This window comes from Rana temporaria, chromosome 2 (assembly GCF_905171775.1).
Source record: "Rana temporaria chromosome 2, aRanTem1.1, whole genome shotgun sequence".
NCBI lineage: Eukaryota > Metazoa > Chordata > Amphibia > Anura > Ranidae > Rana > Rana temporaria.
Genome location: NC_053490.1, coordinates 414,902,715 through 414,920,943, shown reverse-complemented (window position 1 = coordinate 414,920,943; position 18,229 = coordinate 414,902,715). Strand labels below are relative to the sequence as shown.

General features: G+C 46.2%; 1 protein-coding gene across 2 annotated transcripts in view; it reads left to right on the top strand.

The window, feature by feature from the left end:
* Window positions 1-16,762, top strand: part of LOC120927485 (interleukin-5 receptor subunit alpha-like) — a 62,536-nt gene extending 45,774 nt beyond the window's left edge. For both annotated transcript variants that reach the window (XM_040338196.1, XM_040338195.1), the window contains 4 exons: window positions 1,399-1,543; window positions 6,883-6,994; window positions 7,746-7,827; window positions 16,549-16,762. In XM_040338196.1, the coding sequence (XP_040194130.1) occupies window positions 1,399-1,543; window positions 6,883-6,994; window positions 7,746-7,827; window positions 16,549-16,629 (420 nt within the window). In that variant the 3' untranslated portion in view covers window positions 16,630-16,762. The remainder of the gene's footprint in view (window positions 1-1,398; window positions 1,544-6,882; window positions 6,995-7,745; window positions 7,828-16,548) is intronic.
* The last annotated feature ends 1,467 nt before the right edge of the window (window positions 16,763-18,229 follow it).

Here is an 18,229-nt window from a genome sequence, read left to right as displayed (position 1 = left end):
AAAAACGGCTCTTGCTGGAAAAAAAATATACAAATAAAAGATAAAAAATAAATATAAAGATTTAAAAAATGGATGAACCAATCCAAAGCAGCAATAAATGTGGGATATAACACAACAAAAATAGAAAAGAACAAATTGCGCTAATAGGTCCAAAATAAAATTTGAATAACAGTACAGTCCAAAGGTTGAGCTGGTGTGATGTCAGGCCCAGTACACACGTCCGAGGAACTTGATGTGCCAAACACATCGAGTTCCTCGTCGAGTTCTGTGTTGAAGCCGCCGAGGATCCCTAGTGCAGCCCTTTGCATGGATTCTGCTGAGTTACACCTCCTTTATGGGGCATAACTTTACACTGGACGTATGACTTTACGCGCACTGCGTTCGATGGACGCACGTTCGTGAATCGGCGTATCTTCCTCATTTGCATATGTGAATAGAAAATCAAATGGGTGCGCCAAATGCATCCAGCGTAAATATGCGCCCACTCTACGTTGGCGTAGGCAAGTTACGTTGGTCGGATGAAGCCTGTTTTTAGGCGTATCTTAGTTTGTGGGTACGGCGCATAGATACGACGGCGCATATTTTCACTTACGCGGCGTATCTCGAGATACGTCCGCGCAAGTGCTTTGTGAATCCGGGCCATTGTGTTTTTTCAGCTCTTTAGCGCCACCCTTTGGTCAACTTATGCTAACGTTGTGTAATGGTTAGCATTGTTTCTGAGCATGCGTGTTTGCACTTTGGATTTTTTCCCAAAGGACGTCTGTACACGCGATCAGATAATCCAACATCACACATTTGTTGTCGGAAAATTTTAAAGCATGCTATCCAACATTTGTTGGCGGAAAATCCAACAAATATTGTCTGATGGGGCATACAAACGGTCGGATTTTCTGACAACAGCTTGCCATGACACAAATTCCATCAGAAAATCCAATCGTGTGTACGGGTCTAAAGGGTAGGTAACATACAAAACCACAAACAAAAAAAGATCAGTGGACACAGTAGAAGGTGGGCCACTTGGAAAGTCCTGTCAGTCCACCACATGTTGGGCAGTGGCCCAGTCTGAACTCGTGAAAGAACCAACTGCTGAAATATCTTTTATGAAGATTGTGTTCTGTTTTGTTTGAGCATGCTCTGTGGATTTTGCACTCGCTGATGCTGTTGGCCTTATTATAAAGAGCAAATATCAGCCAAGATCTGTTCCAATGAATCAATCCTCCACAAGTTAGAAATCCATTCTGCACAATCGTTCCCTTACAAGTTAACCAGTGTTGTCTTTATAGGTTCCATTAATGGCTGGATCAAGAGACAGTTATATCATGTCTCTGGGTTGTTTGGTCTTTACTATATGGGCATTATACTGACTAGAAAATGTATTAATTTTATTTCTTATTTCAGTTTCAGTACGAGCCTGAAACTAAAGACAATCTATACACGATTCAAAATGTGGAAAAGGAATGCTCAGTCAGAATCAGAGCCAGTGGAATAGAGGGGTGTGAAATGAATACAAACTGGGGAGAATGGAGTGAATGGATATCTTGCGGTAACTAGATTATAATATACACAGCATTTCTAAAGAAGATACATCATTTACCAATTTTAGATTACTTGCAGAATCTGAGAACATTGATTTCGGAGCAAAGGCATGTCATAAGTAAATATAAGAAGGCAGATATGTGTAAACTGGTCCACAAAACAATAATACCAACAGTGTATTCTTGCGCTATTTGGAACCAAATGTGCAATACATATACAAATTTTTTTTAACAAAAAAGAATGAAAGATGGTTAAAAACACTTTCTACAACTAAACCAGCTGCCACCACAAACTGCACCTTTTTAGCACTTTTTAGTGCTTGTACAAGAAGAAGGGGGTGGCACTATAACATTAAATAATATACCATATACCACAATAGTAGGTCATACAACAACACAATAATGTGCCCCAACAACACAATAATGTGCACAAGTGATGATTGAAAGCCACATATATACGTGCACTTAAACTTATATTTGTGACTTTTAATCATCACTTGGGCACATTTTTCTGTTTTTGCATGAAGTACTAATGTGGTATGAGGTGCATTATTTTATGTTACAGCGCCAACTCTTTCTCTTTGTACATGTGATCCAGAAAATTAACAAATTGAATCAAACCAATTTACAGCTACCAACAGGGTTGGACTGGGACAGTAATTTGGCCCTGGACTTCATCCAGACTGCCCCACTTTGACAGGTCTCTCCCATGGCGGCCGAACAACTCCCGCACCCCCCCGGCCACCCAAGCCCCCTCTCCCCCTTCACTAGCTGTTCTACTTTATTAGAGTAGAACGGCTGGTACTCTTATAGGCAGTACCAGTGGGGAAGCTAGACATTATTTTACCCAGGGCAAAGAATCAGTTCGGTGCCCCCCCTTATGGGACAAGATTAGGCAGGAGTGAGAAACTCCCAGGCCATAGCTGTTGAGTCAGCTGTCTGTCCCCTCCCCCCATGCTCCTCTGTCGTTCTCCCCCTGATTCTTTGTCCCCCCCCAGGTGAGCGCTGCAGGGAGGGAGAGACAGAGGAGTGGAGGGGGGCGGCAGTCCGCTGTCACTGAGGCCGGCCCACTGAGCCATCGGCCCACCGGGAAACTCCCTGTAGTCCCAATGGCCAGTCCATCCCTGGCTACCAAGACTGGCAAATATTGCTGCTACTGTTGTTATTTTGTTTTCATCCTCATAAAATGTTAATTTGTTTTCATTTGTGGTCTTTTATTTTAAAGGGGTTGTAAAGGAAAACATTTTTTTCCCTAAATAGCTTCCTTTACCTTAGTGCAGTCCTCCTTCACTTACCTCATCCTTCAATTTTGCTTTTAAATGTCCTTATTTCTTCTGAGAAATCCTCACTTCCTGTTCTTCTGTCTGTAACTCAACACTGTAAAGCGAGGCTTTCTCCCTGGTGTGGAGAAAGCCTCTTGAGGGGGCAAGCAGGAGTGTCAGGACGCCCACTAAGACACAGCTCCTTTCTCTATCTGCAAAGTAGAGAGTGTCCTGACTTCCCTCCCCCCCCCCCCCCCCCCCCCAAGAGGCTTTCTCCACACCATAGAGAAAGCCTCGCATTACGGTGTTGAGTTACAGACAAAAGAACAGGAAGTGAGGATTTTTCAGAAGAAATAAGGACATTTAAAAGCAAAATTCAAGGATGAGGTAAGTGAAGGAGGACTGCACTAAGGTAAAGGAAGCTATTTAGGGGGGAAAAAATCCTTTACAACCCCTTTAAGCACTTCTCAAGCATGTTACTTATGGGTTTATTAATTTATCAGTAACTTTGCAAATGTATGAAATCAAAGTAATGCATATTTTTTTTTTGGGGGGGGGGGGCTTGCGGATACAACCAATGCTTTCTTCGGAAGCCGTGTGTTACAAGATTTATTAAAAGTTTCACATATTTTAAAGACAAAAAGTAGAAAAATAGTTTTCATACTTGCACATGCTCATTAGTTTGAAAGCAGCTAGTTATGGTCGGTACCTAGAACACATTTTCTAATAACAACAGGAAAAAAAGTGATAAAAGCCAAGGAAAGAAAGGTAGCAAGGAACTAAATAACACCTAGTTTGGGCCCATTTACATTTACCCCTTGTAGAAATGCATGTTTCCACAATGCATGTGCCATACATACTATACATTGTGGTGCACTGTGTTAAAAAAGGTCAAATACATTTTTGTCCATTCAAAAAAACATCAGATCCCCTGGCCTCAGTACTCCTCTCAGTAGTCCTCAGCCAGGGCCGCTGATAGAAATCATGGGGTCCCGTACAGGCTACCTGATAGGGCCCCCTTCAGCTTCCCACTCAACCTCACCCCTGTCCCCTCCCCTGGTCCCGCCTTAAAAAAATTATCGGATCAGCGCACAGATCCCCCACTGGATTCCACTTTGTGTGAAAGAATTCTTCATAACAGACAGCAACCCAGGCAGGTTAAGATCCTCAGTATTATAATAACGCACAGGCAGCAGGTGCTCTATCATGGCTGGCACTGTCACAGTGTGTCCTAGGACATGGCTGTTGGATGCCCTTGTTAACTTATTACCAATAAGTTAACAAAATCTGCACCTGACAGCCATGTTATGTGACACACTGGGGTAGATTCAGGTATCTCCGCCTAAAGTTACGGCGGCGCAGCGTAGTGTATTTACCCTACGCCTCCGCAACTTACAGGAGCAAGTGCTGTATTCAGAAAGCACTTGCTCCGTAACTTGCGTCGGCGTAGTGTAAAAGGGGCCTGGCGTAAGCGCGCGTAATTCAAATGATCCGGTAGGGGGCGTGGATCATTTAAATTAGGCGCGTTCCCGCGCCAAACGTACTGCGCATGCGCCGTCCCTAAAATCTCCCGACATGCATTGCGGTAAATGACGTTGCAAGGACGTCATTGGTTTCGACGTGAACATAAATGGCGTCCAGCGCCATTCACGGACGACTTACGCAAACGACGTAAAATTTTCAAATCGCGACGCGGTAACGACGTCCATACTTAACATTGGCTGCACCTCCTAATAGCAGGAGCAACGTTACGGCGAAAACGACTTACGCAAACAACGTAAAAAACTACCGCCGGGCGCACGTACGTTTGTGAATCGGCGTAAGTATGTAATTTGCATACTCTACGCTGACAACTATGGAAGCGCCACCTAGCGGCCAGCGTGAGAATGCACCCTAAGAAACGACGGTGTAAGAGACTTATGCCAGTCGTATCTTAGGCTAATGTCCGCGTATCTAGCTTTCTGAATACAGAAAATAGATACGCCGGCTTAGCTTTGAATTTACGCGCCGTATCTATGGATACGCCGGTGTAAATCGTTCGTGAATCTACCCCACTGTGATAGAAAACCTGCTGACTGCTGCCTGTGTATTATAGAAGGTGACATAGCAGTGCAGTGTACATCTTTCACCCACCTACAGGGGTGCTGCAGCAGCCACAATGAATTCTGGCTTCCCCTCTCCTCCTGGACACAGTCAGCTGCCTTGCTGCCATCTCACAGCCCCTCGCTCGCCATCTCTCTGAGGCCAACTACTCCTGAGTGGAGGAAGATCACTCTGCCAGGGAAGGAAATGGGCAGCCACAGCAGGTGGCTGGGACATGTTGCGCAGCATGCAATGCACTGCGCATGCGCCTGAAAATTAGAAAAAAGTCTCCCACTCCCACCAGCACATATCATCAGAGAGGGGTCTGGAGAATAGCAATAATACCCCCCCCCCCCCAGACCAGTAGGAGCGGCTTAGCGGGGGTGTAATTTAGAAAGCCTGTTTTTTTCTTTATTCTGCACTGTCTGCGAGGCAGCCTGCCCCCCCCCCACCCCCGGACGCCAGGCCCGGTACAACAGGGCCGGTTGTACTGGCCTAACAGTGGCCCTTTACTCAGCTATGATGCAAGCAGTGGGCTGGCTCTTGGGTAGAGTTAGGCGAATGTCACAATGCTGTAATGGGAGGGAGTCAGTCTGTAAAAGTGGGCATTCCTAGGCAGACTGCATTTGCATGCAGCCTTCTAGGAAATGTGCATATGTAATGCTGAGCCTCCATCAATAAACTGAAATCCAATGAATGAAAGCGGTGGAAAAAGTGGTTAAATATGCTAGATGTGATATCCCAATAGCTGCAGTGGTGTTGGCTCGTAGTTCCCCTAACTTGGTGATATCAGCGTTTATGTTCTTCAGCACCATAGTGCTTTTTAAAAATAATGGCCCGGATTCAGATACAATTGTGTATCTTTGTGCGAGCGTCCGATACGTTACGCCGCCGTAATTTTGGGCGCAAGTTCCATATTCAGAAAAGACTTGCGCCCTTAGTTACGGTGGCGTAACGTATGTGTGGCGGCGTAAGCCCCCCTAATTCAAATGGGGATGTTGTGGGCGTGTTTTATTTAAATTTCACATGACCCTGCGTATGGTACGTTTTTTTTGAACGGCGCATGCGCTGTTCGTGAAAAAATCCCAGTGCGCATACTCGAAATTACGCCGCAAAGCCTCATTGGTTTCGACGTGAACGTAACTTACGCAAAGCCCTATTCGTGAACGACTTACGCAAACAACGTAAAATGTTCAAAATTCGACGCAGGAACGACCGCCATACTTAACATAGGATACGCCGCATATACCCCTCATATAGCAGGGGTAACTTTACGCCGGAAAAAGCCTAACGCAAACGACGTAAAAAAATGCGCCGGGCGGACGTTGGTTTCTGAACCGGCGTATCTACCTAATTAGCATATTCATTGCGTAACTATACGGAAGCGCCACCTAGCGGCCAGCATAAATATGCAGCCTAAGATACGACGGTGTAAGACACTTACACCAGTCGGATCTTAGGGAAATCTATGCGTAACTGATTCTCTGAATCAGGCGCATAGATACGACGGCCCGCACTCAGAGATACGACGGCGTATGAGGAGATACGCCATCGTATCTCGTTTCTGAATCCGGGCCACAGGCTGTATAAAAGCACGTCACTTGTTAGAATCCAAGTATAAAAAAATCAATTAAAAAAAACCACACGCACCTAACAAAATATACAATTGTTGGCACATAACAACATACTGTAGTACTTGAGATACAGTATATTCTGATATCTGAACTGCCAGTGTATAGTAGGTTGTTGAGTTGACTCATAGTCATAGGAGCTTATTGCTGCTTGAGCAAAAAAAAAAATTGAGAAATATTTTTGCCCTTTTAAACTTAAAAATACACTTGTGCAATACCTTGTACTTTGTACAATACAATATTTCTTGCTCAAAAACAGTAAACTAATGGTTATTGTAAATATACAGTTTTTGTGTGTAATAATACGGAGCACACCCTACATTGTCCAACAACAAGCTGTGTCAGAAATAGTCCTTCCAATTATCGTTTTAGGTCCCATGCCCATGGTTGGCAAATCGGAATGGCAGTTTGAATTGACTCCAGTGATTTTGGTATCTGGCCTTATGTTAGTTCTCCTAATAATTACTACTCTGCAGTACAAAAGGTAATCTGATTTCTATTTTTTTATTTTATTTTGCCTGTATCAAAATATCTACAGCAGTCAAAAAAAGCACTGAGCCAATTACATGACTGGGAATTACATTTCTGAGCCATATTGAAAACAAAGTATATACAGTATGTAGTATATATATATACTATGGCCCGGATTCACAAAACACTTACACCGACGGGAACACAAGCCGGCGTATTTTACATAGTTTACGTAGTACGTGAATAGGGCTGGGCGTAGGTTACGTTCACGTCGTAGGCAGTGATCCGTCGAATCATAGGGAGTAGTTCCGACGTGATTCTGAGCATGCGCACTGGGATGCATCCATGGGACGGCGCATGCGCCGTTCGTTATTTGTATCTTTTATGGTGCTCGGCCCATCATTTGCATGGGGTCACGCCTCATTAGCATGGCTCACGCCCACTTCCACCACTTCCACCTACGCCGGCTTACGCCGAGGGAACCCAGCGCAGTTTGGGAGGCAAGTGCTTTGTGAATTCGGTGCTTGCCTCTCTGCGATACGTCGGCGTAGCGTATATATGATACGCTACGCCGGCATAAATATGCGCCAATGTATGTGAATCCGGGCCTATATATATATATATATATATATATATATACCAGTAATTGTTTTTTTGTTTTCTTTTCTTTGCTGCAGAAATGGAAGTGTAATTTTCATGACATTTCATTATAAATTGGTTTGTGTAGCAATTATATATGTTTTAATTACTTTTCCTTCATATAGGATTGTGAAAACATGTTTTCCACGGATTCCTCAGCCAAAGAATTATTTAGTAACTACAGAAGACAGTAAAATTAATTTAGAGGTAATGTCTTTATGGCAATTTAACTGCTTGAAAATGTAAGAAAAAAATAAAATTTTACCTTCCTGGTCTATACAGTTGAATTATTGTGCTCTTGCGAATTATGTAGCATTGTAGCGATATATCTATGGTTTTAACATCTGTTATATGCCTTTTCAATTAGCATTCTTATAAGCTGTACTACATGTTTGGCATTTATTTTTTGTTCCTGTACTCAAAAATGTAACGTGATTTGGCCTACTAGAACAAGCCATATTTCCGTTAAATCTATTGTATTTTGTATCCATTCCAGTTTGTAGATTGTGTTTTAAGATTTTGTTAAAATGCATTTCATATTTTTACTGATACATATTTTTTTTTATCATACCATATGGTTCTAACTATCACCCCCAGCATTTCAGTAGTAATCTCAGCTATATCCTAATCCATTCTCCAATATTCTAGCTATTTTTTTGATTATGACGGCTGCACCTTCCACCATTAAATGAGGCTTGTTTTTATCATAGGGCCTATAGCAGTGGTCTTCAGGCTGCGCCCCTGCGGGCCAAATGCAGGTCCAGCCCTTGGGGTATTCTTCCCATTGACAACAAAAGTGGAGAAAAAATTTAAGCCACTAATACCAACACTATTCCTCCACTAGCCCTATTCCTCCAACATGATATCAATGATGGGGCACTGTTCCTTCTACTGACCATGGGCGCTATGTCATTTCTATACTCTCACTGACCATAACGCCTGTGGCATTCGTTTTTCCCTCTAAATCCAGGATATTTTCTAACCCCGCTGTCCACAATCTGGCCCCCCTGAAGTCTGAAGCACAGTTAACTGGCCGTTTGTTTAGAATGATTGGAGACCCATGGCCTATAGTAAAGAAAACAGCTACATTACCTCAACATTTAAACACTTAACACATCTTTAAAGTGCTCTTTAAAGTAGTTGTAAACCCACTTTACAAAAAAAATTAAAAATAACACCTGCAAGACAAAGGCATAATGAGCTAGTATGCGTAGCATACTAGCTCATTATTTAATACTCCTCTCAGATTGAAGCCCCCACAGCCGTCCTCATACACCGCTCCAGCGGCCGACATCTTTCCCGGGGGTTATTTCGGGTATCCGGCTTTGTGATTGGCCAGAGCCATGCGCGTGGGAGCCACCAGTCACGGCATGTCCTCTTTTAGAAACAGGACGATCGCCGTTTCTAAAGATGCGCCTGCACCGTTGTCTACGGCGCAGGCGCCATAGACATCGGCGCCCATCATTATTGTAAATATCTCCCAAACCGTGGAGGTTTAGGAGATATTCTTCAAGCACCTACAGGTAAGGCTTAATCTAGGCTTACCTGTAGGTAAAAGTGGTTGTAGAGGGTGTACAACCACTTTAATTGCTCAGTCTCATTATGAATTTCTGTTAGAACATGGAACAGTGGGCCAGATCCTCAGCCAGCGGTGCAAATTTAGTTTGTCCTAACTTATGTCATTTAAGTTACGTTGCCCTAAGTTGGTGTCGTAAGTGCCGTATCCACAGCGCATTTGCGTCTAAATTTGCGCCAGCGTAACTTAAATTCAGAGGCGTAAGGCGGGGTTTTTGCAAGTGGGAAGGAAGTGGGCGTGCTTCATTGTAATGAGCCGTGACCCCATGCAAATGAGGCGCCGGCCGTACTGCGCATGCGCGCACGAATCGGGACCTCACTGGGCATGTGCAGAACTGGTCTCGGCGCAATCAGTGAGATAGGTAAAAGGCCAAGTGTACTTAGTTTGAGGATCGCCCTGTGTGTAAAAAGCACCACACACACACACTTCCCTTGCAAAAGTATATCCCATTGTTCCCCTTCCATGAGCAATTTGCTTCTGCTCTGTTTGTTTGTGTGTTGGTAAGTTGTGTTTGTGAGAAAAGTGTTTGAGGAGTTGGAGAGTCTAGTTGGTGTTTGTTTTTGAGAAGTGTCTTTATTTAATTTGTTTGTTATTGTTTTTGCTGATTGTTTTTTGGTGTTTGTTTTTTGTTTGTTTGTTGGTGCGTTTTTGTTTTTGAGAAGTGTCTTTATTTAATTTGTTTGTTATTGTTTTTGCTGATTGTTTTTTGGTGTTTGTTTTTTGTTTGTTTGTTGGTGCGTGTTTGTTTTTGAATTACTATTAGCTGCGTCCTTGTGTGTTTAGATTTTGTTTAGTTTTTTGTGGTATATATTTTTGTCAGGTTTTTGGGTGTGTATTGTAGATTGTTTGTCGGGTGTGTTTGTTGTTGCTGGGTGGTGTATGTGATGCCCCCCAAACGCAGGAAGCTTAATTTCACCCTGGGAGAGAAGCAAATTCTTGCTCGGGGCATTGTGAAATATGGGCGATTTCTGCATGGCCCTGAGAGCCAGAACACCACCCAGGCCAGGAGGAGGCAGCTTATAAAAAAAATCACCGACCAGATCAATGCGGCGGGGGGGGGAGACTAGGACCCCCGCTGGCATACAGAAAAAAATAAATGATCTGAGAAGCGTCGTCCGGAATAAGATGGCAAGGAACGACGCCCATACCAGGGGCACTGGAGGAGGGGGACCCTGCCCAGTCAGACTGACGGAGGAGGAATGGGCAGTGGCCCAGTGTTTCCACCCACAGCAGGTGGTGGGCCTGCCTGGCTATACGTCAGATGTTCCTAGGAGGACAGGTAGGTTTTTTTGTTTATTCTCTGTTGATTAGCATGTGTGGGTGGGGGAAGGGAAGATGTGCCAAGTGTGTGGTTCCTCAAACATGTGATTGTTTTGTGTCCTCCACAGATGGCCAGGAGGTTACACGCCAGGAGGTTACACGCCAGGAGGTTACACGCCAGGAGGTTACACGCCAGGAGGTTAAAGGCCAGGAGGTTGCAGGCCCATCGGGCCAGGCTGCAGCACCACCCCCAAGACAGGCTGATGATGAGTCCCAAGAAGGGCAGGATTCCCCAGGGGAGGGGATTGGCCAAACCTCCACTCATGAGGAGGTTGAGGGGGAGGAGGTTGAGGGGGAGGAGGATGAGTGGGAGGAGGATGATGAGGGGGAGGAGGAGGAAAATATGCAGATTGGCCGGGAAGTCCTCCTGGCCACTGATATGATGACCTTTGAGTCTTCCCCTGAGGCTACCCCTGAGGCTGGCACCAGTCAGGCCACCATCAGGGGTAGCCCCTCCCACTTCTCCCCCAACAGGCCTCCAGTCACCAGGGTCACTCTCTCCCCTCCTCCAGGCCCGCAAGACTCAGCGGCAGCCAGGGGGCCAACCCAGGAGACCGTGGCTGTGGGCGAGCGTCTGTCGGCCAGTGTGGTGAAGGACAATGCCCGGCAGACCCGCACTCTTGGAAAAATACTGGAAAAACTTACGCAGATGGAGCACAGCCAGGGTGAAATGATGGAGGCACTCGGTGATGTGGCCACCAACTCAACGGCGGTCATTACATGTTTGAACGACATACAGACCGCCACAACACGCGTGGCCCATGAGCTGAGTGCCCTGACCCAGGCTGTGCAGGACAATACAAGGTCTGGCCAGGCCAATGCGGCTGCCCTCACTGCCTGTCTCACTCGCATTGCAGGGGCCATGGAGGGCAGGCCAGCAGGGGCGGCTCCTCCTTCCCCAGCTCACCCCCCCCAGGAGGCTCCTCCTTCCCCAGCTCACCCCCCCCAGGAGGCTCCTCCTTCCCCAGCTCACCCCCCCAATGGACATCCTCCGCGACGGCGTGGCCGTGGCCGTGGCCGTGCCCCTGCCCGTGCCCCTGCCCGTGCCCCTGCCCAGCCAAGGCGTAGCAATCGCCGCCGCTAATTAATTTGCTGGGATACTTTTGTTTTTTGGTTTATGCTTTTTTTTTATTATTATTTAATTTGGTCTTCTGTACTTATGATTTGATTTATGTGTGTGAATGATGTGTGAATGTGGGGGGGTGGCATTCCTGAGAAATTAAGGGTGTCACCCTCAGTTTTGGTGGAGAAGGGATCCCCAGGACCAGGGAGAAGTGCAATCCCAGGTTCCTGAATGGTGTATGAATGCACAGTGACATAATTGGAGCCGTGGCGTGGCGTTACTGCTCCCAAGTCCCAAAGGGGGGGGGGACTTGGATCTAATCCAATTCGATGTGCATGTGATGTGTCTGTGCTAGGAACCACAGTGGTGTGCATTCATGCATTATCATTGTGACTTTATTGATGTGCATTTACAGGGAAAAGATACATTCTTATTGTGACATTAATCATGTACGTTTACTGGGAAAAAATGCCTTCTGCAAGGCGTCTCCTGGCTGCTGTGCCCTCAGCAGACCGGGTAGAGTTGGTTGGGGGGGTATTGCCTGGGTCAGGGGTCAGGTCATCACATAAGTCAATATGCAGTCCCCTTCTGAGGGCAAAGTTGTGGAGTATACAACATGCCCCAATTATTTGGCACACAAAGTCAGGGGAATACAGCAGTGTACCCCCAGACTTATCCAGGCATCTGAAGCGGGACTTCATAAGCCCAAAGGTCCGTTCAACCACTCCCCGGGTACGTATGTGCGCCTGGTTGTAGCGTTGCTCTCCTGGGGTTTGGGGGTTCCTGAATGGGGTCATTAGATGAGGTCCCAAGGCATATCCTGAGTCACCTGTAAGGGAAAAGACAGGAGGATATTAGTCATGCATGTGCCCCTTGTAATGTCAGCATCATGGGGGGGACATACCTGACACACATGTCACTCACTAATCAGCCAGCTGTCTCCATACATGTTCTGGTCCAAATCTCTGGAGATCTGGGTCTGCCGGTAAATATAACTATCATGGCAGGATCCCGGAAATTTAGCACAGACGTGCCAGATGAGGCCATGGGCATCTACGATCACTTGCACATTGATGGAATGCCAGCCTTTACGATTCCGGAACATGTGCTCAGTATCATGGGGTGGTTGTAGTGCCACATGGGTACAATCAATGGCCCCGATGGTGCGTGGAAATCTGGCAATGTGATAAAAGTCTGTCATGGTCTTTAAACGCTGATCCTCCTGGGTGGGTTTTTGAAACTGATTTCCCATGCGCCGCAGGATTGCAGGGACCACTTGGTGCACACACCTGCTGATGGAGGATTGTGCCATCCCAGCCACGCCTCCATTTGTGCGTTGGAATGAGCCAGTGGCAAGAAAATGCAAAGTTGCCAGTACTTTGGTGAGTGGCTGCAGTGCATGGGAGCGTTGTGTTGGGCTGGTAAGATCATCCTGAAGTATTGTTGTTAATTCCAGGATGGCCTCACGGGTAAATCTGTAGTTGTGGAATACTTCAGAAGCAGGCATGCCAAACAAATCTTGGCGTGGGCGGTATACCCTCTCCTGTGCCCTCCTCCTCCTCCTCTGTGCCCTCCTCCTTCTTTGTGCCTCTATAGACACTAATGCAGCTAGTATCATTGATGGTCCTGGCATTTTGGCAGAGAGATTTTAGTCCTGAAAGTGTGTGTGTGCTGAGCTCTTCCTGAATGGTGTTGCTTCAGCAGACATTCAGACGGCATGTGTAAAATTAGGGCTGCTTTTATAAAGTGTAAATTCCCACCAGGAAACTAACAGGTGCGCACAGGGCGTAATCTACGGCGCACACACTTAATTCTGTGGATCGCCCTATCTCCCTCATTTGCATCTTTGCCTATCAAATAAAGCGGCGTGCCTAGCGTAATTTGCGCCCGAGAATGCGCCGGTGTAATTATTTTAGGTAGGACGGAAAAGCCGGAATTTCAGGCGCTTCTCGTTTTGAGGATCGGGCGCAAAGATACACGCCGTGTAAAATTAGAAAAATCGAGTTAAGTCGGCGTATCTCTTTTGTGGATCTGGCCCAGTGTTTCTGAAACTGTGTCATTAGGAGACCTAGATTTTAGTTTGTCTCCTAATTCTATAAATGCAAATTTGAGGAACATTTATCTTCTGGTATACTAGTGACAACTCACAGGATATCCGTGGTCAGTAGAGGGCCATTTGTATTGCACTGTAAAATCCTGGAGCTTAAGACAAGTTCCCTTTTAGTGTCACTTATTACTTATAAAAATCTGATTACAGCCAAAAATATGTGGTGTCTGTGCTTAGCTCCACAAGTTAGTTGGACACTTCGAGAGCTTTCCTTTAACACACTCCAAGTTTTGGTATGTTGAATTAAATCTGTGTACATTAAATAGTGACTATAACTAGCTGTTCTTGAAATAAAAATTCAATAGCGTAACTTCCCAAAACCCTTGCTTTTCATTTGTGACCACTCTGCTCTGCAAAGTCCTGTGTTTTGTCTTTACCCTAAAATCCTGGGAGTGCCTTTTACCCAGCTTGCAATTTTGTAGGCCAGGAATTCTAACCTCTGCCCAAAAAAAAACTCATTGCAGTGTAATTAGGCACACCTCGGATGCTGTCAAATAGGTAGATTCAGTAAGAGTTAGGCCGGCTTATCAGTAGATAAGCCGACCTAACTCAGAATCTACGCCGACTTATGTTTAAGTGTATTCTCAATCAGAGATACGCTTAAACATATCTAAGATACGACGGCTTGCGCCGTCCTATCTTAGGTTGCAATATTGAGGCTGGCCACTAGGTGGCGCTTCCATTGCGGTCGGCGTAGAATATGTAAATTAGTAGATACGCCGATTCACGAACGTAGGCCCGGCTGCCGCAGTCGATTTACGCCGTTTCCGTAAGGCATTATCAGGCCTAAAGTTATTCCACCTCATAGGTGGAATAGTAATGTTAAAGTATGGCCGCCGTTCCCGCTTCGAGATTCAAAATGTTTACGTCGTTTGCGTAAGTCGCCCGCGAATAGCGATTTACGTAGTTTACGTCCACGTCGAAATCAATAGGCCCGTGCGGCGTACTTAGCCGCAATGCACACTGGGAAATGTAGGCGCCCGGCACATGCGCAGTTAAAAAAAACGTGAAAAACGTAAGGTCAAGCCCAATTAACATACAACACGCCCCCCTTACACACATTTGAATTAGGCGCCCTTACGCCCGCCCGCTTTAGGCTACGACGCCGTATCTTAGCAGGCAAGTACATTGTGAATCATGTACTTGCCTAGCTAACTTACGGCGGCGTAGCCTAAACACGCTAAGCTACGCTGCCGCAAGTTTAAGCATATGTACCTGAATCTACCTATAATTATTTAAACCCATGTTCATTCTACTGATCATTCCTCCTCTGAGCCAACTGTAGTCTCGTAGAAGTAGGTTGGTTGCACAGCACAAGAGACTGCAGTCACATCCACAGACTCAAATTGGCAACAAGTAAATGATCTAGAGCTAGGGCCGCCATCAAGGGGGTACAGGCAGTATACCTGTAAAGGGCCCAGTGGTCCCCAGGGGCCTGGATGGCATCCCCCCTTTTTTTTGTCAGCACCCAAAACCCCCCGGCCTCTAAGGGGCCCGGTGATCTCCAGGGCCCGAATGGCATCCCCCTTTATTTTTTTCGTCAGCACCCAAAGCCCCCCCGACCTCTAAGGGGCCCGTACACACGAGAGGATCGATCCGCGGAAACGGTCCGGAGGACCGTTTCCGCGGATAAATCCTCTGGCGGATTTTGATCTCATGGTTATACTAACCATGAGATCAAAATCCCCGCGGAATTCCCTCCGCGGTGACGCGTCGCGCCGTCGCCGTGATGATGAGGACTTCCACGCATGCGACGAATCATTACGACGCATGCGAGGGATGGAATCGGACGGATTGATCCGCTGAGTCTGTACAGACCAGCGGATCAATCCGCTGGACTGGATTCCAGCGGATAGATTTCTTAGCATGCTAAGAAATCTTGATCCGCTGGAAATCCATCCCCGGGGAAAAAAATCTGTGGAAAAATATCCGCTGGATCGTACACACCAGGGGATCTATCCGCTGAAACCGGTCCGCGGATCAATTCCAGCGGATCGATCCTCTCGTGTGTACGGGGCCTAAGAGGCCCGGTGGTCCCCAGGGCCCCGGATGGCTTCCCCTCTAAGAGGCCCCCCATTTCTCAACTTGCAATACTCCCCCCGCTTCTCAATTTGCGGGGGCAGCCCCCCCCCCCCCCTGCTTCTCTGCTCCAGGGGGCCCATGCCTGAAGCTATGTAAATTCCTGATGGCGGCCCTGTCTAGAGCTTGAATTAATTTATATGGCTACACATGCAAGTAGCAACTGTACAAATTAAAAAAAAACATGATTTAAAGGAGTAAAGTTCTGCTTTATTGAATTGTATAACTTATAAATACATGCAGTGTGTATGTACATAGAGGCTACCATATTGGCTGATTTGATATACATGCTTCCTGCTGTGTAGTTCTATATTATTGGGTCGAATTACTAAAAGAGTAGAACATGTTCCCCTAAAAAGTAAAAATGCACTGCCCAATCATATGCAAGGGGGAAAAAAACAGGGTTTTGCTTTCTCTTTGCAAAATGAATCTTCTCTTGACCACATGACTACAGATAATTAGCAAATCTGTGTTTTCACACAAATATAAAAATATAGAATCAGTCACATATAATTAAAATGCAATTACAGTATTACTTTTAAGTAACTCCTGCAATAATAACTCTGAATATGCTTTTACTTTAAAAAAAAAAAAACTATAGTTTCCTTGTATGATTATAAAAATTTGGAACAAGCAACATGTAAATAAAGGGCAATTACAGGATTACTTTCAAGTAGATGCTGCAATAATAACTCCAAATGTTAATTTACTGAAATCCAAAAATTTAGCTTCTTTGTTACTTTCAAGTTAATTGTGTTTGTGTTTCTTTTTCTTTTTTTGCAGAGCAATGAACATTTTTCTCTAAAGCTTCAAACATCTGAGACAGAAGAATGCATTATTATCGTTAAGGAAAACTTTTCATGAAAATGAAATGATCAAAGTAATAACTACCGGTAATCAAAAAGGAAAAGTTTACATTCTGTTAGGCCCGTACACACGGACGGATAATCCGCTGAAAGCGGTCCGCCGGACCGTTTTCAGCGGACATGTCCGCCCGGAGATTTCTGTCTGATGGTTGTACACACCATCAGACAGAAATCCGCACGTAAACAATACGCGGGGCGTGGCCGTGCCGTCGACGTGCCCGGCCCTGGAAAATCAATGCTTCCACGCATGCATCGAATCAGTACGACGCATGCGAGGGATGGCGGTCGGTCGGACGTGTCCGGTGAGTCTGTACAGACGACAGAACACGTCCGACGGACAGGTTTCCAGCGGACAGATTTCTTAGCATGCTAAGAAATGTTTATCCGCTGGAAACTGTCCGATCCGCCGGACAATTGTCCGCTCGGGCCTACACACGACCGGATCTGTCCGCTGGAACTGGTCCGGCGGACCAGTTTCAGCGGATCGATCCGGTCGTGTGTACGGGGCCTTACACTGTAAATGTGAATAAATGTTTAACACAGTTCTGTTTACATACGCCCAGTGCCGATCCTGACCTCTCTGGGGCCCTAAGCAAAGTTCTGCTAAGGGGCCCTCTACCTGACCTGTGAATAATGGGCGTGGTTTAAGCATAATATCGGACGTGGCTTAAAGGGGCGTGACTCAAAGGGGTGTGGTTAGAGTCCGAGATGAACGAGGGATGGAGGGAGAAACAAAGGAAGAAAGAAAGAGAGAGAGAGGAGGAATGGAGGGACAGCAGGCCCAGAAAGTTTAACATTCAGCAGATAAAGATACTCCAAACACCTGGTGTTAGCGCCTCAATCATCCCGGCACCATGGTTGTTATGGTGTCAGGATGACTGAAGCGCATTATTTATATTATAACATTGTAATATAAAATGAAATCATTCAACTCACCATAATGCAGAATCAGTGGGAGCCCCGATATCACTGTCCCCAGCCAGCGGAGTGCTTCCTTACATCTCAGGTGTCCCCAGCCAGCGGAGTGCTTCCTTATATCTCAGGTGTCCCCAGCCAGCGGAGTGCTTCCTTACAACTCAGGTGTCCCCAGCGGAGTGCTTCCTTATATCTCAGGTGTCCCCAGCCAGCGGAGTGCTTCCTTATATCTCAGGTGTCCCCAGCCAGCGGAGTGCTTCCTTACATCTCAGGTGTCCCCAGCCAGCGGAGTGCTTCCTTACATCTCAGGTGTCCCCTGCCAGCGGAGTGTTTCCTCACATCTCAGGTGTCCCCAGCGGAGTGCTTCCTTATATCCCAGGTGTCCCCAGCCAGCGGAGTGCTTCCTTACATCTCAGGTGTCCCCAGCCAGCGGAGTGCTTCCTTACATCTCAGGTGTCCCCAGCGGAGTGCTTCCTTACATCTCAGGTGTCCCCAGCGGAGTGCTTCCTTACATCTTAGGTGTCCCCAGTGGAGTACTTCCTTACATCTCAGGTGTCCCCATCCAGCGGAGTGCTTCCTTACATCTCAGGTGTCCCCAGCGGAGTACTTCCTTACATCTCAGGTGTCCCAAGCGGAGTGCTTCCTTACATCTCAGGTGTCCTCAGCGGAGCGCTTCCTCACAT